This window comes from Diadema antillarum, unplaced genomic scaffold (assembly GCF_040938485.1).
Source record: "Diadema antillarum isolate AM-2024a unplaced genomic scaffold, OU_Dant_1.0 seq00000720_RagTag, whole genome shotgun sequence".
NCBI classification, from domain to species: Eukaryota; Metazoa; Echinodermata; class Echinoidea; order Diadematoida; family Diadematidae; genus Diadema; species Diadema antillarum.
This window is the reverse complement of record NW_027271624.1, coordinates 657,475-682,885: the sequence shown is the minus strand read 5'-3', so window position 1 is coordinate 682,885 and position 25,411 is coordinate 657,475. Positions and strand designations below refer to the sequence as shown.

The 25,411-nt window shown below is 36.9% G+C and overlaps 1 protein-coding gene across 2 annotated transcripts in view; it reads right to left on the bottom strand.

Moving 5' to 3' along the window:
• LOC139738047 (formin-like protein 3) overlaps positions 1-25,411 on the bottom strand; it is a 78,363-nt gene that overhangs the window by 3,882 nt on the left and 49,070 nt on the right. For both annotated transcript variants that reach the window (XM_071648710.1, XM_071648709.1), the window contains 21 exons: positions 21,282-21,365; positions 16,032-16,219; positions 14,843-15,038; positions 14,323-14,373; positions 14,061-14,159; positions 12,876-13,022; positions 11,770-11,886; positions 11,131-11,268; positions 10,329-10,400; positions 9,149-9,217; positions 8,537-8,720; positions 7,737-7,844; positions 6,686-6,777; positions 5,664-5,835; positions 4,865-4,992; positions 4,121-4,189; positions 3,413-3,499; positions 2,657-2,725; positions 2,027-2,107; positions 1,474-1,600; positions 501-601 (listed from right to left, as the gene is read on the bottom strand). In XM_071648710.1, the coding sequence (XP_071504811.1) occupies positions 501-601; positions 1,474-1,600; positions 2,027-2,107; positions 2,657-2,725; positions 3,413-3,499; positions 4,121-4,189; positions 4,865-4,992; positions 5,664-5,835; positions 6,686-6,777; positions 7,737-7,844; positions 8,537-8,720; positions 9,149-9,217; positions 10,329-10,400; positions 11,131-11,268; positions 11,770-11,886; positions 12,876-13,022; positions 14,061-14,159; positions 14,323-14,373; positions 14,843-15,038; positions 16,032-16,219; positions 21,282-21,365 (2,379 nt within the window). The remainder of the gene's footprint in view (positions 1-500; positions 602-1,473; positions 1,601-2,026; positions 2,108-2,656; positions 2,726-3,412; positions 3,500-4,120; positions 4,190-4,864; positions 4,993-5,663; positions 5,836-6,685; positions 6,778-7,736; positions 7,845-8,536; positions 8,721-9,148; positions 9,218-10,328; positions 10,401-11,130; positions 11,269-11,769; positions 11,887-12,875; positions 13,023-14,060; positions 14,160-14,322; positions 14,374-14,842; positions 15,039-16,031; positions 16,220-21,281; positions 21,366-25,411) is intronic.

Here is a 25,411-nt window from a genome sequence, read left to right as displayed (position 1 = left end):
CTGTATGTATGATTTCTATGTATATTATATATATATATATATATGTGTGTGTGTGTGTGTGTGTGTGTGTGTGTGTGTGTGTGTGTGTGTGTGTGTTTGTTTGTGGGTTTATTTATTCATTTATTTATTCATTTATTTATGACACACACATATACATACACACATTCACTTCGAAGCTATTATATTCGCTGCCGACATGGCTGAATGACACAATGAAGTTTTGGCTCTGTGCGGTTGTTGTATTAAATAAGTTATAAAAATGATAACAAAGCGTATATGGCAAAATAAGTAAGCTAATTCATTAGACTTTCGCTATGGCATCTTGAGAACCTGGCGAAAACCTGTAAGATACTGTCTTTTCACTAGTTATCAAGCTCTCATTACCATGGATTTCTTCCTCTTCTTTCTTAACAATTACGGCTATACTTGCGCTATTTGGATCCCTCTAAAATCTGCATGTCAATGACTCAAAAATTGATATTTTGTGTGTTAAAGGATATTCCAATAATCGGGTTGTCCATCTGCCTCTCCCGCTCAAACTTGGCGAGCTCGAGACCCTTGCGAAGTCCCTGGATGTCCATGGTCAGAGATTCCAGAGATGCTGTCGTTGTCGTTGCAGAAATGAAAAGAAAAAATTCATCTTCATCTTTTCAAGAAGATTACATAGTGCATGGAGCCAAGGAAGAATGCGCTAATGTATATTTGTTATGGCTTTTCAGAAATGGCCCAATGAAAATTAAGCAACAAATTGCCACAACAGCTATACATGCAGTGTAATCAGTGTAAAATATACGTCAAAACCTGAAATATGATATACAAGTAAGTTCTCACGATAGTAGAAAGTAAATTGAATGTATAGGGACAGAAACACTAATGAAAGTGATAAAGGTGTTTATTGATAGATAGGTCACTGTTTGAAATTGCGATGGATATCGATATGATTTACCACATTACAGATGCTCGAATATCAAGAGTAAGGACATGATATTACGGCTTCTGCTGTGAATAGAACAAGGCTCACTCTTATAAAGGCAAACTTGTTGCCTATTCTTACTGAGGACTTAGCGTCACTGGGAAATCGTAAAAGAAGTAATTGACTATTTTGTCCCCAATTGCATCAGATGAATTACAAATATTAGATTAACCAACTCGAAGGACAATTTACAGAATGGACGTCATGCTCCACACGAAGTCTTGATTGTTCATTTGCAAATGAGTGACTTCACATAAAAGACAAAAAAAAAATCCAAGCAAACAAACAATATTGAAGAGGGTAAAAGAAAAGGTGTGATACACTTTAATGTAAGTACTCAATGCAAGCGAAGTATACATGGCTGGTTTTGCAAGCGATGATCAAACCATCCCGTTCCACATGTTCCATGCACTTCTTCCATTTCTTGATATTCTTTATTGTGTCAATTACTGTTCGATCGTTTGTGTGTTTGCTTGCGTGTTTGTTCGTTTGTTTGTTACCTGTCTTGAGGTCGTTGAAGACGAGATCTTGGTGCCAGTCCTTGATCTCAGGGTAGCATCGGTTGACCGCCTCGACCAGGTAATGGAGAAAGTTATGGCTCCGGTCAGTTGATTTCACGAAGGTCAGCTACAAGTTATAAAAAAAATGAGACAATTTGACATGACTTGAGGAAATTTGCCCTGTTTCTCTGTGTATGTACAGAATTACGTGTATATCTATACAATCGTTAACCTGTATAGTACACAAAACCAACCACATCAACAGCACCTCCACAGCCACACACAAAATAAGCCCAAACCAAATGAAAAATCAACGATAGCAATAGCAACAACAAAGCAATCATGGTTGTTCGTGTCATGCATAATCACTGTGATATAAGTTACACAGCATGCGGTTTTTGGTAGCATTTAATCACCTGTTGGTACAGACGTAATCAGTAGCGATATTATACCAGGATGCTATCGATAACCCCTAAAGGCCTGCGATAAGTCTTCTTCTAGGGCATTATTCCTGTTTTGGGGTGTTTTTTTTTAACCCAAACAAATTTCTCACCCTCTGAAGGGATTCCAGCTTGAAGCCGATGGCGGGGGTTCGCTTTGAACTGTTCATGAAATTCCCGAATGCAAGGATGATCTGCGGAAAGAATATACACAATGGTGTTGATTAAGGTGATGCTATCTGACGGAAACACGTCGTGTATATTGTAAAATTTGGACTCAAATTTAGATTGCACAAGAATTAAGAGTAGCACTTTTGCGCATCTATACGGAGGAAATATGAAACAAGAAATACTCAGCGCAAGAATGGTATCACAACGTTATAATGCCACATCATCCAAGTAAGCATCTATTATACATTATTTTTTTTTCTGTTAACATTATGTTGATTTGGGGGATTCGATAAGTAACATCAATTAACACAATGATGAGAACATTAAACAACAATTAGTTGCATATGTAGACAAGAAGTGCTGTCAGGAAATGCAGACTAGATTCCATAAGTATACCTCCTTTTCCTCGGTACTAATTGACATATCGGGCAATCTGACTAGCTATTTATGAAAAGTTAATGATGATCATTTGCATATCATAATGGCTGATGATTAACATGAACGATAAGGGTCTACAATCGGACAAAAAGCACTCCAAAGCCGAGGTAACGCACCCTCTACGCTTGACTTACCTCGAGGAGTTTCTTGAGTTTGCCACTCGTTGAGATCGAGTCACATGTTGTCACGATGGTTTGGATTTCCTGTACATGAAGAGCACATATTTCTGACATTAGAATAGACATTTCATTTTGATGATAAAGAAAGATGAACTTATTTACACTTATCCAAAAAAAAAAAAAAAATGAATGTGCCCGGTGTGGAATAGGAAAATTAACATAAAAAAAGAAAGAGTTTTAGTGAATTGTTGGTGGCGACTGTTGAAAGTACAATTCCATAAATGGACGGAATGTGTGCATTAGCAGTTTTCTATGTTAATATGGCAGAAAAAGATCTAAAAGACTGCATTCCTTATTTATACTTATAATCATATCAAATATTCGTGTGTATAGCACTATTTTTCTTTGTTTGTCACAAAGGGAAGTCTTTGTGACACAAGGTTTGCGAACTGCAATGATTTCTAATCGTCCGATTTGACACAGTTCAAAACGAGACAATGATATTGGGGCTTGAAAATGAAGAGGCGCATTAACACAAAATAATTAGGTCCCTAAGTACTTCTTTTTTAACGGACTTGACGCAGCTAAAAATGCCTCCAATTTATATACTGTACTAAGTAATACTATATAATTTTGATCTCCCCCCACACACACAAAACAACACACACACACACACACACACACACACACACACACACACACACACACACACAAAGAAAGGAGTGTACAAATATTATGGACATTAGCGACTGGAAGGAAAGACACTTATACCGGCTTCAGCGTTGCCACCAAATCACCGTAGAGTCCCATAAAGGTCATCAACCTCAGCTTCGACTCATAACGGTCCACCCTTGCCATCTGAGAGTACCAAAATAATTTACAGATAGACAAAGTTATAATTACTGCATGCATGGCACATTGTTTAAAATAAATGTTAGTGTCAAACACACATTTTAAAATACATGATATCCATCTCGTGCATGTAAAATGCATGTTATTCAGCTAGACATATAAATCTGCCATTTAACAAAGTCACAGTCGCGACTAGCGAATTCTTAGGTTTTGTTTTTCTTCCAAGGATTGACTGTATATCACAATCATAATCCTCATAGTTACTCTTGATTTTGTAAATAGATTACATTGTAATTTCATCAAATTGTTTAATGTACACAATGTTTTATCTAACAAGTTCTGGGATATGCAACGGAACACCTGTCTCGGAAAACGAATGCTGCGCTTAAAATATAAATTGAGATGAAAATAAACCCAAACAATTTAACTTACTGTCTCATGCAGTTATCAGGGCTCCCATAAAGGGAGTACAATATATCCATGTGAACATGACATTGTGGAACAAATCAAAATTGGATGAACGAAATTTTCAATTAGCACCTTCGTGTTATGGCAAAATAATGGTCTTCAAAAGGAAGCTAACAAGTTGAGGATAGATGTCAGAGAAATAGGAAGATGAAGTATCACCTGGAACATGAATTGCTCTGCCTCGCCCATGTTCTCGTACTGATCAGATTTCTCAGAGAGAGATTTCAGCTGTAATAGTAAAAAACAAAAACAAATAGAATAGAAAAATAAAAGATAGTGGCGAAGTTTCTTAGCTGAATTAGAACGTTTAAGAAGTGGTGTTATGGCACGAATTGCATAATTTCAATTTCTTCCTGAAGGAGCAGAAATATAATTATCATTGATACATTAAGTAGCTTCATCGGTTAACCTTTTCATCTGAAAGCCCCGTAACGTCTTCCAATATAATGAGTAGGACTTCCCACAACGAAATTGTGTCTATATGAATCTTCAGTCTTTAAACTATAAAGAAGACGGACAGACAGAATGTATGATTCCACTAGTCTGAATTACTCACCTTTATGGATGTCAAACAATAGGGGTTTTGCAAGAAACGTCAACTGTTATGTTGACAAGGTTGGGAATTTATAGGGCGATGTGGATCGAAGCGGTGTCACAATGTACCCGTTGGCAGGCTGTGACTTTGAAAGAACGATAAACGCAGTGATGGAGCAGTCTGTGCTTTTATATAACTTGGTTCCTCTTTACATTGAACTTCACATTAAAACTATTTCAATTGCCACCAATTTCTCACTTTCCTTCTGCTTTTCAAATATCATGAAATGGGAGAGGAAAGGGAGAGTGAGAAAGAGTAACGCGCCTATGTGGCAGGTGCTGTGGTATAAGATGCGCTCATCACCATACCTCTTCCTTTGTGGGCAAGAAGTTGAGTAGAAGTTCGGCATACTCCCCGGCTACGCCACTTGTATCGCATTTGTCCACGTACTTCCGGATATCTTTTGGTGGGAGATTTATCTTCCTCTGAGTAATGACTGGAGACGAGATGTTTGATATTACATGTGAGGAGATATTAAATTGTACATGTATTAGATATAATTAATGTAGGTTTGCGTGTGTATGTGTGTGTGTGTGTGTGTGCGTATATGTTTGAGAGAGGGAGAGAGAATGAGTGAGATTATAGTGGAAATAGACGGAGAGATAGATGAATTGAAGGATATACTCATAAGTATATAGGCAGGGGGGATAGACATACAAATATATAGTAAGTTTGTATGTATTACTCTTGGAAATCGATACAGAGTTTAGTTGATAAGTGACTCAGCCAGTCAAAAAGAGCGTTAAGTTCAGTCCTTAGAAGCTTGTTTAACTAAAAACTTGAAGTCTTCCAAGTTGATAACGTTGATCCAAAATGATTACAGAGTAAGAAAAGCATGCCCCCTAAAAAACCCAACAACAACAACAACAGCTAGACACCATGTCACGGACAATGTACACAAGTACCTCTCAGTTGTAGCACAGATTTTGAATTTTGATTCTCCCTCGTTATGTTTGTGTCGAGAGTTTCTGATCATCTTGTGCTTACATTGACAAAATACTAACTTTTCTTGACATGTCACAACGATCCTGATTTATCCCAAAAAGAAAAATGGCGAAAAAAATAAAAATGTAAATAATTCAAAACACATCGTTGACTACTCCTTACTCAGATTCCTGGCCCTCGTTGCGTTCACCACGCGAACCTTCTTGGCATGCATCTCTTGGATGCGTTTGAGTTTCTCGATAGTCGCCGTGGTGCCGGCAGATTCCTTCAGCTTGAAATTCTCCTCGAAGTCGGTGAAGTCCATCTCATCGTATACGGTTTCGTCGTCGAGAATCTGCCCCCGAAACGCAAAACCAGATTATGCAATATGTTCAGAGGAAAACAAATTAAATCATTGTCATTGTGCCTGTCCTATAGCCATGGCGTATTATAGCATAATAACCAATGATTATTGTTATGATAGTAGGACCTATATACGGTTCATCGAGATGAAGTATGGCATAAAGCCAATAATTGATTTGCATGGTATCATCTGGAGCTGTCTTATGATGTGAAATATTGTCTTTATGTCTGTGACATGTTGCAGTTCCTTCTACATTGTGTATGGATAAAACGCAAATATCTACTCGCTTCAGGTCTGAAATACTAACAACATACGGTGTCCAATATAGAGTCTATCATTATTCTTTCCGAACAATCAGATATTTCATCTTACAGTATTTCATAATCATTCATAATAACATTATTGATAACAATGATGATGATGACGACGGCAATTATCACTGATCACGAGATTGATGATGGAGATGATGAATGGTGATGGTGAGGGAGATGATACTGATAATGACGATCCCAATGAAGGCTATAATGGTGATAATGAAAATGATGATGATAATGATGATAACTATGACCATGATGATAATGATTATAATCATGACCATGATGATAATGATGATGATGATGACGATTTGGACTTTGGTGAGCTAAAATCGTCTAAAAAATATCACCATCAGGTGATGATAATGGTGATGGCGATGATGATAATGACGACGATGATGATGATGTTGTTGTTGTTGATGATTATGATGATGATGATGATGATGATGATGATGATGATCACGATCGATAATGATGATTCTGTGGTAGTGTGTGACACTGCCAGTAACAATAGTGAGCAAACTGACCTTAAAGACCGTGTTGCCAGGATTGTTGATGGTGTTCCAGTTCAATAGTGGCAAGGCATGCTTCGGCTGCAAGCGATTGGTCTTTTTCTTATCTATTATCAATAGTTAGGAGGTAGGACAGACACACAGAGACACACATGCCGAAAGATAGATAGAAATTGAGAAGATAGGCCATAGGGACATTCAGTCGGATAGACAGACAGAAAGAGACGTAGATAGATGGTTTGACGAAATCGTAGAAAGATAGATAGCACGAGATAGACAGATATACAGCGATAGAAACAAAGGTAGATAAATACATAGATACATAGTTCGAAAGAGAGAAAAATAAAGAATGATAGAGAGAGGAGGGGGCGAGGGAGAGAGAGAAGAGAGAGAGAAGGGCATAATATTACACATTTCAAACGTTTAAAGCTTACAGAGTGTCTAGAAAAAGACACAAGAAGGCTGTAAAATTATTTTTAATCGGTTATGGAAAGCACAGATGGATCAAACTTGTATTGTAATCTACGGACAGTTTTGACCTTGAGCTAAATTGATTAAAGATATCACCACCGGGTATTACAAGATACCTGTGTTCCAAATGTCAAATTATAATCTGGAAATTTACAAAATATAAATCTCATTACATTTAGAGTGCTTTTAAAGAATTGTTTAATGCTTGATTGTGTCTGCGAATAGCCAGATACAATGACAATGAGTATGATTAAAAACAGGCACAGAAAAAACAAATCTTATGGATTTTCCTCTTTCTTTAAAGCTTTATATACAATTCAAGTTTATTCCACTCATAGTTAACTGTGGATATAAGGCCGAAAAAAAAAAGTTTATGCAATACATGGCCCAATTTATTCATACAAGGACTTGCTATTAATTCTTCCATTATGGATAGCAAAATATTAGTGATAATAATTATTTTCTCCGCAGATTAAAAGATATTGGAAGTGTTAACAATATTATTGTTTTTGCAACAAGGTCTAAAGCTCTCTGACCTTTGAAGGGAAATCTAAAGCCTTGTAAATATTTATGAGTCTTGTGTAAAAATTCTTACTCGTCCCGAAAAACGGTGGCGGGAGAGGCACGCCCGGGGTGATGACGGGAGCCGGGGGAGGCGTGGGTGGCGATGGGGTCACTGGCTGCTTGGGCTTAGAAATAACAACTATTCATACGAGAAGGACGAGGATAAGAACAAAGAAGAAGAAAAAGGAGAAGTACAAAACGAAGAATATTTAGAAGAGGAATTAGAATATCACGTCGAAGAAAAAAAATGAAAGCAAAATCATTCACGTAAATGTTCCAGAAATTGGCAAATTTATAGACATGCTTTTAAAAACAGTTGAGTTCATAATTATATTCATGTTGCTTCGTTGTAAACATCACTTTGCACTTACTTCTTCAGTTTATAAAGAGCCCGTTCAGTTCTTGTTTTGTAAAACGTAGAGGGTTCTATGCCCTCTGTTATGGACGTTATTTATATCGTCACCAAATCTCTGCCCTGGCTTATGTGATATTCAATACCCGCTGTATTTGAATAACCAGAAACTACGCTTCATGGAGACTAAAAGATGCAAAATTGTCTTGTTTACCAAAAAAGTTATACCCTTGCCATTTTTCACTGCATGTATAGCTGCAATGGAAGGTTTATCACTGACGATGCTTTCTGGGTTGTCGCATGATACACGGTGTCAAAGTCACAAGAGAAGATTCAAAATCATCTACGTGTACATGGAAAGGACTACATACTGAGTAGGTTGAATCTTGTTTAAATTCAAATTTGCTCTCACCCCGTTATACGCTTATAAACCCGCCTTCCATCATGCAGTCAAAAAAAAAAAAGAGAGGAAAACTCACTTTCTTTCTTCTTATCCCTTAGCACTGATGTCTTTCTCTCCAGCTTGCGCTCGCCCATCTTCTGCGGCTCTACCACCACCGTCAACTCGTCCCCTTCCTGCTCGGGCTCCAGTGGTTTCATGAGATTGTCGAAATTCTGCAGTTGCTTCTCCGCATGTTGACCAGTCTTCTTCGTGTACTCTCTCTGAAAGATGGTATTTGAGGTTTAAACAGGAGACATACTCAAGTGGAGACGGGGGAAATATACATCAAGTGGAACTGCACGTGTCTGCGTACAGAACAAATGAAATTAAGAGGTCAGGGGGAATATGAAAAATGTGAACTTTCAAGGTTTATCCTGGGCGATTTCTAGCAGTCGCATTGCTTCAACAAGCATGTCTTTCGCACAGACTAACAGAAGAGAGCAAAAAGATCTGAACTCATAAAATGTGCTGGAGCAAATACAAAGATCTTTTTCATACCGGTGAAGTAAAAAAAAAAAAAAAAGTTTCTAGAGATGAGTAAATGTCCCAAAGTATGAGAAGTTCAATAATAAATCAACGAAGTTTGACTATCAAAGCATGATTTCTGTTGCAATGTGTTTTGTTAAGCTGCGCTGCCCTAAGCACTCACCGTCAACTTTTCGATGGTGTCCTGAAGTTCATTGACCCTTTCCCTGTACTCCTCTGACTTCCCGACGACCTGAACAAAAAAGAAAGGAAAAAAAGGGGGACATAATATCAGGGGTCACAGCATACAACAACACTATCCGAGCATTACGTAAACTAAGCACGACATTCCAGTGTTGAGTCATGCTAATGATTTCTAACGCAGTGGATTAGTTTGACTAACTTCTTGACCACCATATAGTATGACTACAGCTTCTTGATCAACAAGCAGCTGATACAAACCCTGTCCAAGCGACGGAGAATCTGCAGATTCTTGTTATCTTTTTCCATATCATACTGGAGATTGCATTGACATTCGAGATGTAGATAAATATTCACATTTCAGTTTTCAGCTTTATTAAAGCTTTCTGTTTCAAAAAGGATGCAGAAGATAAAGAAACAAATGTAAGATTGCCTTAATCATCTACTATTTCTTTTCTACATTCAATTGCTCCCATAATGGGGGCTAAGACAAAGAGTTACAGTAGAAGTACATAGATTACTTGATAAAGGGCGTAGCTTTGCGTCAAGCATTTTTAAGATGATTATATATTGGGACATTTTCTGGGGGGCATTTCATGAAGCATTTTTGTCCGACAACTTGTCGGACAAATTTGCTCTCAGCCAATCAGAAGGATTTCAGTAGCTTTTAACATTTTGTCAGACGAAATATCTGACAAAACGCTTCATGAAATGCCCCCCTGGTCTTAGCTGCGGCTGATGTTTGCTCTGTTGGGCATGCCGCTGTTCCCCTCTCTCTTTCCCAGGCAGCCCCCTTATCATAATCATTATCGTCATCACCATCGTAGTCCTCCTCCTCATCCTTTTTCCTCTTCCTCTTCTTCTTTTTCCTCCTCCTTCTCCTCCTCCTCCTCATCGTCGTCGTCATCATCATTATCATCATCATCATCATCGTTGTCTTCCTATTCATATTTACTATTAATAATTAGTGGAATTAATCATTCTTTCCTTTGGTACTATTCGATCATATGACACTCCTTCACAACATTAGTATTTCAGGTTCGGTTGTCTGATTACAAAAACTATAATAACACACCACTAAAACACACAAACCAACGATAAAATACCACACAAGCACGCAAGCATAGAAACAGGCAACTTTTGAAAGGTTGATGTTTACATACATCCAAAACTTTCGTTTGCAACGCTGTATTTTCTGCTTCGTAGTCACGAATTCTGTCTGCTTGTCGGTCCACCTGGAAAGAGAGAAGAAAGAATTGCTTATGTAGGTGAAGTCCAAGTCGTCGAAGCAAACTACTTTTAGTACAGATTTCAACACAAGTATATCTGACTAGCTGATGGTTTCAGCAGTAAGTCATGATTCGGCAAAAATTTTCAAGAAAAAAGTTCAGAATTTACTTTGTCATGGATGAACAGGTTAATTAAAAAATACAGGCATATATCTCGAAGGTATGTACTGTCGATACCCCCCCCCAACAATTTACTATTTAGCTATTTAGAGACAGAGACAGAGAGACAGAGAGACAGAGAGAGCAAGAGAGGGAGAGAGAAAGGGGGGGGGGGGATGGAGGAGGAAAGTGAAATAAAGGTGACAATGGTGGACTCCAATCAAAGTATCATTGGGTGCAGTTTATAAATCGAGTATACCAAATCGGTCAAAATACATGCACCGTTACGAATACTATACATCGTGACATAATGATTTATGAATAAAGATAGGTATACACGTATACGATAAGTATATCATATGGAATATGTGTATATTCCACTTTATCTTTCACAGAACACCTATAATATGCTTATTTTCCAATAACAAGGAGGACTGGTCGCCGAGACTTCGTGTGTGTGTGTGTGTGTGTGTGTGTGTGTGTGTGTGGAAGGGGGACACGCCCCCTCACCCCCCCTTCCTTGCTCTCTAACTCTCTCTCTCTCTCTCTCTCTCTCTCTCTCTCTGTGGCTACTAACCTCTTTCCGAAGAAGAATATTCCTCGTTTCTATGGTAGTGAAGTTCTCTTGAAGTCGCTGAATACTGATGTAACGGCTGTGCCAAGCATCTAGCTCAATCTTAATTGACGCCGGAAGCTCACCCTCCAAACGATAATCCTAAAAACACAAAAGAACACCAAACAAACAAACAAATCAAAAACTAATTGATTCAGACGTTGTACCTACTCTCTTTGTCATCATGAATAATTTTTTATTCAACAAAATATCAAAGCCGGACATTATACGCATATCACGATATTTTCTTTTTGTTAGTTTATTGTTTTTTAAGTTGGCCCACAGATCTTCCGATTTGCACATTTGTGACTAATGCCAAACCGTGCTTTGTTAAGTACAGGAAGAGCAATAAACTCAACACTTTTTTGTTGAAATATGCTATTCATGTTCAGATGTGCATAGATCATGCGATAGAAAAAGCGCTTGAAAAAAGAGCATATCGTGTAAAATTGAAAGTAATCAGTTTACAGCTAATATCAAAGATAATGATCTTGTAAGTATACATGAGTGATATCCAATGATAATCATAATTAATCTGGAATAAGATTAGCATTTTAAAAAGGAAACGACTGCTGAGAGCAGGGGTCAGTGAGATCGAGTTACCCTCTCTATCTTGATGGGATTAAAGTCGGCCATCTCTAGCTCGTACTGCAGGTACACTCGTCTGTTCATGTCGGCCGTCGAGCTGAGCATCGTGTTGATGAAACGAAGGCAAATCGTCTGTAGGAAAAGTAATGAAATATGACCATAGACGGGTGGGTAAGCCCGATGAGCAGACTGGCGTTCTATGGTGATTTTGTTATCATTATCGTCAATAATAATAATAATAATAATAATAATAATAATGATAACAATAACAATAATGATAATGATAAAAATAATAATAATAATAACAACAACAATAATAATGATAACAATAATGATAATAATAATAATAAAATAATAATATAATTATAATCACTATTATTATTATTATTATTATTATTACTATTATTATTATTATTACTGTATTGTTGTTGTTTTTATAACATTGAATGTTTTACTGATACTTCGTGACCGCACCAATTGCATCTTTTAGATTTTTGGAATCATACCGTAAAATAAACTAGTCATGTACTTCGTCTCTGTTTTGATATGGGCGGAAAAATATCACTTACCATTGTTTGGATACACAATATCTGAAAATGATGATAGTGGCATCCTCAAAGCGAAAAATATAATTGTTGCGGTACACACACTTAGCAGAAAACATTGTTTTGTTTTTGTTTTTTTTTGTTTTTTTTTACTTTATAAACGCTCTACTGTTCTCGCATTCCACTAGTTTGAGTACGCTTTGCTCTCGAATGGAAAAGTTCGAATTTAATGAAAGTGTTTTACTCTTTTGGTAAACTCCCTGCCCAGTTGACAATAGAGTGTATGAAAGAAAAAAGGACTCTGGTGGAAATGATGGCAAAAACCGAACTGTATAATCAATATCAAGGCAAAGTCAAAGAGCATCGAACTGAACTGTACTGAATTGTAATTTAAATGATATTGAACTTAATGTAGTGTAGATTTTAATCTAATCGAATTGAACAAGAAACAGTGAATCAAAATGGACTGAAATTAGAAATAAGCTGTATTGAAACTGGACCTATAAAAAACTGAATTCAAACTGGATTTGAACTGGGATAAGAAGTAAGTTTGAAATAAAAAGTGAACGTGCTTACCACGAGTTCTATTCTTGATCGCTCCAGCATGATCATCTGGGAGATGGCAAAGAAGCGGACTTTCTCTTTGATCTTCACCCGGAACTTTGACAGACAGGTCAGGACCCGATTCAGTCCGTCTCTCGCTTCGCACACCGCGATCAGAATCTACCGAAAAAAAAAATATATATATACACTATCTCAAACGATTACAAATGGCGCAGTCCTCTGCTTCTGGAATGATTGAGGATATCATGCAAACCACACCCACTCCCTGAATGACACAAGCTCATAACGCTCTCAGCATTTCATAAGCACGGTAACCATGGTAACGTTGATTTAAAGTTGGAGGACAATTCATACGATTCTAACTCAAGGAGCGAGAGACATGCCAACCTACCATCCTGATAACTGCCCTATTTTACACGGGTGTTCAACTGCCAGCTGACTGCACTTGCCAATTCCTTTTCTTTCTTTTAATTCACACAGTGAAGGATTGGAATGCACTGTCAAGCAACGTTAAACAGATTCATAATTCTGACACGTTAATAATTTAAGATGCGCTCCAGCGTCACCTCCGCTGTGACTATAACTGTACATCACATCATAGCGCTGAGAAATTCTCTATTCAGAGTTTTTCAGCGTATGTCATCCCGATCCAGGTTCAGCATCGTCTATGTGTAGGGAGGACGAAAAGTCCAAGCACTCGGGCTAATAAGACAATTTACCATGAACAGTTTCTCTTTGACATAATCCAGAACAGGCACTCGTAATAACCATTATATATCTTAGTATGGGGTTCACCCTCTACTGTCGTCCGAAATAATAGCGTAAATAGGAAACAATCCATTAAAGGTAATCACATAATTAAGTCATTCGAAAATAACTACGATCAATTAAGACCAACATCTTAATATATCACAACTTTACAATGAAAGGAATGAGTAAGACAGCGTGACGCTGAAATATGATTTCTAAAAATTGGATAAAAAGCCATTAAAAAAAATCATTTTCTCTCTTTTTTTACCTTGGGCTGTATTTTGAGACACACGGCATGTAGTTGGCATGGTCAGTATAGAAAAAACTGCGTTCCATATACCAAGGTATATAGCGCTCTACAACACACACGTATACGGTATATGAGGGGGAGGGTAGCTACACTAGATCATGCATGACATAAGTTTATGATTACGATATTTTTCTTACCATGAAAGCGTAAAGACGTGCGGATAGAGACCTACTGATTATGCAGCCTGCGACGTTCTCCAACACGTCTGGTGATTCCATTATGAGACGAAGACCGGCCTAGCAACAGAGAAAAATAAGAAGAGAAAACGATGCCGTTGAGTTTCCACGCGGTTTACATTACACGATGATTATTGTTTGTTTGACTGAAATCCCATTGAATTTTGTCAGCTATACTCAAACAACGATTACGATTCTTTTTTTTCTTAAATGTCAAACTCACCTCATCCTCAGCAATCTTACGGAGACAATTCACTGCGTCTGACTCTTCCGCCTGTATGGATGACAAAATAAGAAATTATCAAATACATTATACATAAAAGCAAATGGACTGATATCACCAATCATGGACAATTGTTGTTTTTTTTTACAGCTTTATCAGTCGCAATGTCTATGAAGTAATGTATTTAAAGCAGTAGGCCTATACTATCAAGAAGTTACACAACATATCTAGATAAAATTATTTGATTTTTGTCAACTTTGTCAGTTTTATAGCAGTCAAAGAAAGTAGCTGAATTAATGTCTGAAAAAAAAATACCTAAAAGATATGTATCCAATGTGAACTGGAATCATATTCATTATTATTCAAGACTATGCACAGCTGCCTGTTGAATTGTATTATATGTAATTGTATTATCTATTTTATGTAATACATGATGTAAAATTTATTTGTACCTAATTAATGTTGATAAGTGAATAAAATTTCTTGTGAATTATATCGAGAGGACGTTCGCACTACTCACCGTCGTTCTCTTGATGTTCTCCATGAGTTTCAACTGCTTCTTGTCGAGTGTCGGCGTCCTGCCCTGAGCGCTGATGGCCGAGTTATTTAGGCTCTGCTGGTTTCTATCCCTCTCAATCAGGTCCTGAGTTTGTTGAAGGAAGGCGCTAAGAAGCTCCACCCCTCCTGACTCGGCCGAGATGAAACTTTTGAGAAAGCTAAGAAGGGGAGGAAACGGGAAGGGGTATGATGTTTAGAATCGCAAATACCTCTCTTAACAACTGCTTAACTCCAAGTATATCGCTGTCTGCCCTGCTGTGAGTTATCACTCATAATAAATCGTTCTTAATCAATTACTTCTTAACGTGAAAATTTACCTCCAATGTATACATGTGAGTTCAATGAATGCAGCAAATCAAAATCACACATGGGTAAAGGTAAAAGGCATAATCTACCATTTTGCAGATGGAACAGAAACCCAGCATCAGTGCTTTAAAAGTTCTAAATTGTGAGTTATAGGGATAGAAACAACCACTGTAAAAGTGTGAATCCGTATCATCGATGTTAAGTGCAGTTGTATTGTTGAATACACAAAATGTGGATAATAGTTATAATAAAAATGTTTCCAGACTAAACCGAGTAACATTATATACCCTGCGTTCTGAAACAGGAACCAGAGCTCTTGTCATTATATCGCTCACAAAATGAGTTGAATTCTCTTTATATTTTATATTTTTCACATCCAATGGCCAACCGTTACACTACTAATAGCTAGAGTTACTTTTATCTTTTCCTTCGCATCTGAGTGAAAGATGAAGCCAGATTGGATTAGGATGTACCAGGTTCGTAGTCAATGTTTTTAAGGTCATGTAAATAATATTTCTTTGTGGAAAAAATAAAAAAGTTTAGAGTTAATGTGTAGGCCATGATTTATGTCACCGCCTTTTGATGATATTCATGTTGCTGCTAATAATAATACTGACGATGATGATGATGATGATGATAATAATAATAATAATAATGATAATGATAATAAAAAGTAATAGTGATAATAATAATAATAATAATAATGATGATAATAATGATGATGATAATAATGATAATAATAATAGTAATAATAATAATAATAATAATAATAATAATAATAATAATGATAAAGATAACATTACTTAATCAGATATAGAGGAATAATGACAGGGAAAACGTCTCACTCGTTCTTTGAGGAGTGGAGGTCTTCCTTGAGGTCGTCCATGACCTCCCTTATTGGATTTAGCGTCTTCACCGTCTTTTTCCATGAGGACTTCTTCAGGGAGGTGTCCATGTGGATCATGGGCTCGGTGTGGCCTCTCAGCTGGCCCACATAGTACCGAACGTCGTGTAGGCATGACTTGAGGGCGGGCTGCAAAATAAGCAGTCAGTGAAAGGAGACCAACTGAAGAGCTTCATGCATTGCAAAAGGAATTAACTCTGATCTTGACATTTTGAGATATTTGCGACTAAATCTGAAAAAAAACCCCCACCAATAATAAAAAAAAAATGAAGACAGGAAAATAATATTTTATGAGATATTTTCTATTCGAAACTTGAAGAATATCCCTTTGTAGGAAACAGGTGAGATTTTATTGGAAATTATTCATATTGCTGTCTGTTTTGATGGTGCGTCTACTTTAAACTGTGTAAGAATGGTGCTCAACCCGTTCTGTGAAATTCTATTTCCACACAGGACTACTGAGAGTAAATTTGTGAACTTGCTTTTCTTAGTCGAATTTAGATGGAGACCCACCCCCTCCAAAAAAGGGATAAGTGATTTGTAATGACTTCATCATTTATTTCATTTTGGCCCTGGATATTTCATTCCCCTTATTTCAAACATCAGACATGTAAGAATGAAACGTGAATTTTTTATCCTTCTTAACAGATTTTATTAACACAAAGACGTTCCCAGCGAAAGTTTTGGTTGAGAAATGACACTTATAAAGAATTATAGGGAACATAAAAATAATTTCCTTGAGTCTCGAGAACAAGAGTCGGGCCCGGGGACAAAATGGACAACCTAATGACACCTGTACCCATGGAAGGGGTGAGAGAAGGGGTTTAGAGTCCCCATCGTATGGCATGAACACGACAAAACTTCTAGAGGTTTCACTTATCCAGGTTAGAGAGAGATGAAACACCTCATTTCTCTTAGCTGATTTTCAGAATTTATTGAATTTTGAATTTCACCACACGTCTCCATTGGGAATTATTTTCGCGTGAGAGCCCTATAATGATGACAGCACCCGACCATTGGCATAATATGCAAAATGGGGGGAGTGTTCCCTCTCAGCATATACATGTACTGTAAAAAAAAAAAAAGAAAAAAAAAGAAAAAAAAAGAAGAAAAAAAAAAACACACACACACAAACACACACAAACAAAACAAAATAAAAACAACAACTACTACTACTACTACAAAAAAAAGGAGAAAAAAACTATACTCTTAGCCAACAAATACAAAATGCAAGTTCTTGTATTATGACAATGAAGTTTGGCAAATCTGTGTAATGCAGGTATTGAGCACCAGCTCTTTAGGTTTGATATTCGTTCTCGAAAAAAAAAAAGTCTTAAGACTTGTCTTGTAACAAGTGTCGCACATTTTTGCTTGTCCTCCATGGTCAGCAAACAAGTTTTATCTTTGATGAGAGAAAAAACCCCGAAAACATATGAAATGTTGTGCACAATACCATACAGTGCGGTTTAACATCTAAATCACACAGGGTGGCCGATCTTACTTACTCTTTAAACTTTTACGATTTATTCATTACTTTGTTTCTGTGTATGATATTCCCAAAATCTTACATACGAGGCACGATGATAATTTTCATAACAGAATTCTTTTTACGATTGCTGCAATAAATAAAGCCTGTGTACTTCAAATCAAGCATAAGTATCTTCAAAAGGTACACAGCGAACATAATACGCAGTTAATCGCTGCTGACAAAATGAACTGCTAACCTGATAGTAAGGCAAATTGGAAACTCTGTGTGATGCAAGTGTTGAGCAGCTTTTCATTAGATTCGATTTTGTGTGTGTGTGTGTGTGTCCTGAAAAAATGTTTCTTTAGACCTTTTTTTTTTTTCCCCGCGTGTAATGTCAAGAGCAACTTGCACAAATTGTTGCATGTCTTCCTCTGTAGATACGTTCTGTGTGGGTTCGAAAGCTGCTGAATACCTACACTACACAGGTTGGCCAATTTTTCTTTCTCTCTTTGCTTTTGTTTTAAAGATTTGGCATATAATTGCATGAAAATGAAGAAGATAAAATGAAAATTGAATGAAATATGACTAATGTATTAATCACACTACATATTATATGAAAATTTTGCTTATTGTAAGTATACTAACAAGTCCGACGAGCAAACTTATAATCGATCATTTGCGATCGATGATTTGAGATAGGTCGTGGTTAATACGGATACTATTTTTTTTTGGGATCTGCCATGATATAACCTAAAAGTAAAATGAAATGAGTGAAAAATAGAGAAATAAATAGATTAATACTACAATATTCTTTTCGAATAAAAAAAGATGAGTATGCGTACTTCGTAATGTGTAAATCACATTATTATAATCAATTATTTGACACAGACGCTGAAACCTATGATCGATCAATAGAATGAAACGTAGAAGGCCTACACAGGGACTGGCAGTTTTATTAGGGATAGTGCAAACAAATAAAGCTCCCGGAGCCCGCTTGATTGATCTAACGATTGGAAAACCATCCTGATATTATTTTATTTCATTGCTGTACAAGAAAGCGAAAAAAGATCAAAGAAAAGCTTAAAGGGACTGTATAATTCTGGTTGAGGTGAGGATCTAGGAGTTATCTTCTAACGTCTTGCGAGATATTTAGAAACCACTATGAAATGTAAAAGAGCATTCATTTCTAGAGGGAATCAAATGTTTACTTGATGAAAAAAAAAAATCAGTTTTGAAATGTCTGAGATGTCTAAAGGCAAGGAAAACAAACAGATCCGAATAAAAGTCGTGGCCTGTCAATATCATAAGGATCTCTTTTTTTGTTTGATATCTCAGCTATTTCAAGGCCAATTTTCATCAAATAAACATTTAATCCTTCTTGAAATTACATGCTCTTTTTTTTTATTTCATAAGGTTTGTCACTATCTCACCAAGAAATGTGTTACACCTGAATCCTCACCTCAACCAGTTCTGTACAATTCCTTAAAGTGAGAATTCTGCACAAACAATGAGGTCTGTATGATAAAGATACAGAGTGAATTCTGTCAGCGTTCAAATATTTGAGAAAAGTGAGAATAAGCAAATTTTGTGCACAAAAGGGGAAAATGGAGAGCGGCCAACATCTACATCACACAGGGTTGGCAATTTTTCTTACTCTCTAAACTTTTACAATTCATTAATTTATGTGTCAGGGTGGTTTTTTTTTTGAATTCTTTATTGATTGATTTCTGTGATTTCTCTGTTTTTTTAATGTAAGAAACAATTAACATAATACTAGTACATCTTATCAGAACAGAATTTATATGCGAGATGGCTGTAATTCAAACAAAAATAAAATGCAATAAATCAGTCTGTTAAAATCACATTTGTTTGTTCTTTTTACAGCGCAAAAAAAAGAAAGCATTTATGGAATGGTCCCCGATATTAGACTCTTTATTCTCCTTCAATGGAATGATTGTGCACTGTGATATTCTTTTCGTATTTATTCATATGTATGTAAACTCATCAACTTGCTCGCAATACCCAAATTGCCAACTAATACACAGTGTGTGTACGGGGGGGGGGGGGGGGGGGAGGAGGGGGGATGACGACAGAGAGCTGCGCAATGTTACATCTTTGGTGCACTGGCCCGTAAATGTCCTGGCGGACAGGTACACACACAGAACTTTTTTTCCAATCATCTGTTCACAAGAGGACCGCGACAACCAATCGCGATCCAATCAAAAAAGTGAATGTTTTTGTAGTCCCACATACATTTGGACCTAGTCCATTCGTACGTGTGTAACGCAAGAAGTTGTTTACACGTTTATATAAATATATTTATATTTAATATCGTGGTTATAAAAGACACTTTATGGATTCTGTGTATTTTGTATTATTTTAGTAAACATCACCGGAAAATATAAGACGATAAATTTTTAAGTAAAAATCTGAATAAAAAAAATCAAAATATGTAAAGCACCATTCATTTTATAATTCATTTAGATATATATATATAATCTTCATAACATGACATTTGACTCCGCCGCTGAACCCATGATCGATCAATAAAATGGAACGTAGATGGCGCCAGAGAGTAAAGTCGCACAGAAGGCTCTGAAGTCGCGGATTTACCCGATTGTTGTACTTGGAACGAGTACTCGTACTCATGAGTATTAGTACTCAGTACTAGTACTTAACCCCTTCTGAGATGCCCGTTTCATAAAGATTGATTGGTCTTATGACTGCAATTCCAACCTGAAACACATGTTGCTGTGCATGAATATACATGTAGACAAAAAAAGTCAATGAAACATCAAGCGAAAAATCTAGAAAGACATAATCTAAAAAGACACAATAAAAGGTACAAACAGCTTAAGCTTAAAGAGAAGGAAGATTATTGGCTACTCTGCGATGCAGCTGTTCAGCAGCCCTCAAATACATTTTATTTTACTTCTTTATTTGCACACAAGAATTGAATATTAAATTTTTTGCCTGTCCTGTGTGTATGCGTGTGTGTGTGTGTGTGTGTGTGTGTGTGTGTGTGTGTGTTGTGTTGTGTTGTGTATGGGGGAGCTGGTATACGTGTACTTGTCTGCATTTATTATGTTGTATAATTTATACATATGTTATATATGGTATACAGTATACATGTATATTACAGTGTACACTATACTACAATGTAACTCTACCTGGTGTTTGTTACAGATGATTGTGGAGTATCAGGTTCGCGAATGCCAGTCGCATTGCTGTCAATGTTACGAATTCCTTATGAAATTAATGTTAGCCTTTTTCCCTTTACTGTGCATGAATTCAGACTAGCAGTGCCCAGGGCAGTCCATAATACTTATTGATGAGGAAGATGTCGATTACAATTCTTCCTTTATCGTCGTTTATAATGGGCCACAGTGCTCGTTGTGGTCCACTCCAAAATATCTTTATCGTCCGAAGGACACTATGGATTTGGCCTCGGTTTACCCTAAAGTAATCCCGAGTGAAGTATGTTCCCCATTATATAATTGCATTTTATAAGCTACATGAATAAATTTAATGTCGTGGTTATTAAGATTAATTCAAAAATATTTTATTTGAATTCACGTAAAGAACAAGAAATCAAAATTTATTACAGATGTAATAATTTTGATTCCACGCACAAATTCATGATCGATCAATTAAAACAACGTAGGTGGCGCTAGACAGGAAAGTCGCATATTTTCAGTGCAGTCGAAAAACAAGAATCGATACCTCATCATTGATGATCCTCCACTTCTCCTCAATGGACAGGCCTTCCATCCTCAGCATTTGGTCCGGTCCGCCTTGCATATTACTCTGTATTAACAGAGAGGAACAATTACAGAGGAGAAATGTCATGCTAGCTTTCCGACATAAGCAATATACTCTACCCCTGGAGGCCCAAGGCTGTGAATATCGTGTTTTTTTCCCTCTCTCTTTCTTTCTCTCTCTCTCTCTCTCCCTCAGTCTTCTTTTCTCTCCTTTTGTTCTGTGCATTTATTCCGACTCATCTACAATCGTATTTTCCCGCACAAATGTAAAAATAATATCAATCTTTATGACTATCTGTGCGGCAACTTCTTGTAACATACACAATGTCAAGCATTCTATGCGTCCTTCTACATGTATGCGTTTTATCTGGGTAATTATGTCTCTATCGATCTTTATACCCTCTGTGTTCACACTGGCCGCTGGTTTGTTGCACTGATGCTGTCAAACTCACAGTCATACACGAGTAATTCATGTATAAAGCGGGGTTCCCACTATCGTGCGATCCATTGCGAACGCCACGATTGGACATTCGTAACTGATCGTGGAAAATTTGTTCAACTCGTCTGAAATTTCACGTTTGGATACGAGGTTATGCGAGTCAATACGTGTTGGTTCGCTGGGATGCGATGTGGTCACGATTGGTCTATTTCAAGCAATACGATCTGTCACGATGTGGTCTCCGATTCAAATATGACCCGATAGGATTGTTCCGATTGAGTCTACGATTGGTTTCGATCTAACACGATCATTACGATCGAGATCCCCGATCTGGTGCGTGCAGCTGTGTTCTGATACGTTCCAGTACGAATAACGCGAAGCAATGCGGGCTGTTGAGATAAGATACGATATCTTTCACGATCGGGATCAAAAGCGACTCGATTTAAGGCGCGATTGGACCCGAATGGGAATATTATAGTCCGACTGACAATGTCTTTCATTATTTCTCTAACTTCTGAAGAGTGATTAGGCCTATTTGTGCACAACCATTGATGATGGCAAGGGTTGACTGAGGATGACGACAACGTGACCTTTGCAATATTGCGAATGACGATTACGTTATCATCAGAGAGAAAGCAGCGCCTAGGCCAGCCACAACGTCAGAAATTCCCTTTTCTAATTCAACCTAAAGATTATTGAATCGACATGCTCGGCCTCAGCACCCCCCCCCCCCTCCCCTCAAAAAAAAAAAAACTAAACAACAACAACAACAAACAAATTGCATACGCAAGATCAAATCATTGCCCCCTCCCCCCTCAAAAAAAGAAGAAGATAAAGACAAATGTTTTTGACTTCCTTTGAAACACATGAAGAAAATATGATGAAATGGAAGCTTAAAAAGAGGATTTGATCTTTTTGAATGCTGACATTATTATGTGTTATAGGCTCAGTATAAGAAAGTTGACCGAACTTAGTATTGTTTATGTGTTTGATTTCATATTCGCATAGTACGTATATATGCCTTTTTATTTTAAAATGTCGTTATCTCATGGGTATTGAAAGTTTGGTGGGTTTAGCTTGATAAATAGTTTTTTTTTCACCAGTGTTTAACAAAACCGATATGCACACAACAGAAAAGTAACTCCCCTAATGTCACTTTTTAACACAAAATAAGTTTGAAGCAAAATTATTTCGCAGGGGTATTGTTACACGTCTTATCAACTAACCTCTATGTGAAAAATGACAGTGATCTTTATAGTCATGTATGAGTGACAATGGTCACTTTTCAAAAGTCACAAAAGTTTTCGTGGGGTATGAGAAACATTCTGCTTCCGATGAATGTTTCAATGGTGTTATTTTAGGATTCATTGTGCCAGCCCTCCCTATTCAATATCAAAAGTACAGTTTTGCAGGTTTTGCTCCATCTTTAAAGTGTACATGCTTACTCAATGAAGACACAACTACTCTTTCTTATGCTCACTTGACATGGGCTGCTAGATCTTGGCTGCATCATCTGACAACAATCCTTAACTAAATGGATTTTGCAGTTTAATAAGAGTAGACACAGCTATTTTCCTCTAAAAACCAAACCACAAAAAACAAAACATGAAAATTGTTACAATAGATGTGAAGGGGTCAAATGATGGATGATGAAACAACAACAACGATTGATAATTATATACACAAGAAACAATACTTTACCCCCCCCCCCAAAAAAAAAAAAAAAAACCAACCAACCAAACAAACAAACAAACAAACAAACAAACAAACAAACAACCCAACAACAACAATTACTGTAGTATAGTTCTAAAAAATAATCAAATTTGCCTTTGATGTGTGCTCACTCATGCACGATTCAGGAAATCATTCTCATTTTTATACTGACCTTAGTCAATACGTGCAGACATACCACAGTAATTTTAGTTCTGCTATTTATTTTTTTTTGTTAAAAAATTACCCCAAATTGATTACGGGGAACTCCGTTTTTGTGCGTCTGTGTTATGGTAAAACAATGTATAGTGATAATAATGATATGTATAACAATATCTAATACAAAATATGTACGATCTTGGAGCAAAATAAGGGCAAATATAGAAAAAAGAAGAAGAAATATATGTATATAAGTAGGAGGGAAGTGAAGAAGTCGATCCCGATCAACACGATTAAGAAGTACGATTAGATGAGATTTGCTGCGTTTTGATACGATCCAAGACAACCTGATGCGATGATCACGATCAACAATTAATCGTGTTAATCGTAGAAAAGTTTTGAACCGTCCAAAATTTTTCTACGATTAATGCGATTGCCACGACTGACGTCAAGATCTGATAAGATTTGATAAGATCACCACGATTCCCTCACGATTAAGACCACGATTTCAATCGTGGCGCCAATCGTGATAGTGGGAACCCCGCTTAATGATTTTTCTTTTTTTTAATGGGACATCAAATTTCCTATGATGATTTTATGTGGCTCGCAATTAAACGTAAGAAACTGTTGACGAGAGAGACTCAATGAATTCAAGTGATTGTAAACAATGAGATTAGATGAGAAAGATTTAAAAAAAAATTGATCAATTTGGTGACATCCTCGGGGGAAAGAAACTGTTGGCGAGAGAGACTCAATTAGTGGTAGGGTAAGCAGTGCATTTTCCAAGGAGGTACTAGTTGCCTAGTACCTCCTTGGTATTTCTCACACGCATTTATACACATGCATGCACACACAGACATACAAAAACACACGCAGACGCACACACTCAAATTAACACATACACACACACACACACACACACGCACACACACACACACACACAATCCTAGACACGTATAGTGTGTATAATGAATCATACAGACGGCACATGGTTACACAAATAGCGCTTAGAACAAAACAAGGCAAAACGACAACAAAAACCTTTTCGTTCGACGCCAAATATTTGCATAATTTATGCAGAGTTCTTCCAAAGTAGCATTTGAGTCACCTAGTGTGTCTGGTTCAATAATGACTGTGAAGCAAGTAGTGAAAAGTCATTTTACTGTTTTCAAACGGCATTTTATGTTACAAACACGATAAGGTCAGCAAGATCGATGAATTAACTAGAAAAGGATATGTTTAAATGTATGATTGCTCCACAATGTCCACTTGAGAGATACAACACAATACGTTGAGAGCAGATCAGACAAAATGGGGACAACAATTTTTTTTTTTGACAAACCTTATAGCTTGGACAGATAATCATCATGTCGAGAGGTTCGACACAAAATGTCACACTGAAACGTTTGCCATGTCCGTATTCACAATTCACCTCATTCTGGTACAGGTTGAATGTACATTGTACATGTACACATATACACGTGCCTGTTACTGCTTTCATTGATCAGTAAAATAATTACAGAGTGCATGCGTGTCAATAGATCACAGCTTGTCCTTAGCCCTTGTAATCGGTTTATCGGTTTTTACGTTTATCCAATTACGTAAGATGGATAAACAGTATCATAGGAAGATGCAATACATGTATTTGCTGCTGCATACATGACAGTATTCACGCACTGATGTCATGTACAAATGGGTTGTATCCATTCGTTTAGAATGTTTCATTTCGATAATCAAGGTGCAAGGGTTTAAAATAGCTACTACAATCTACAGTAGCAGCACCT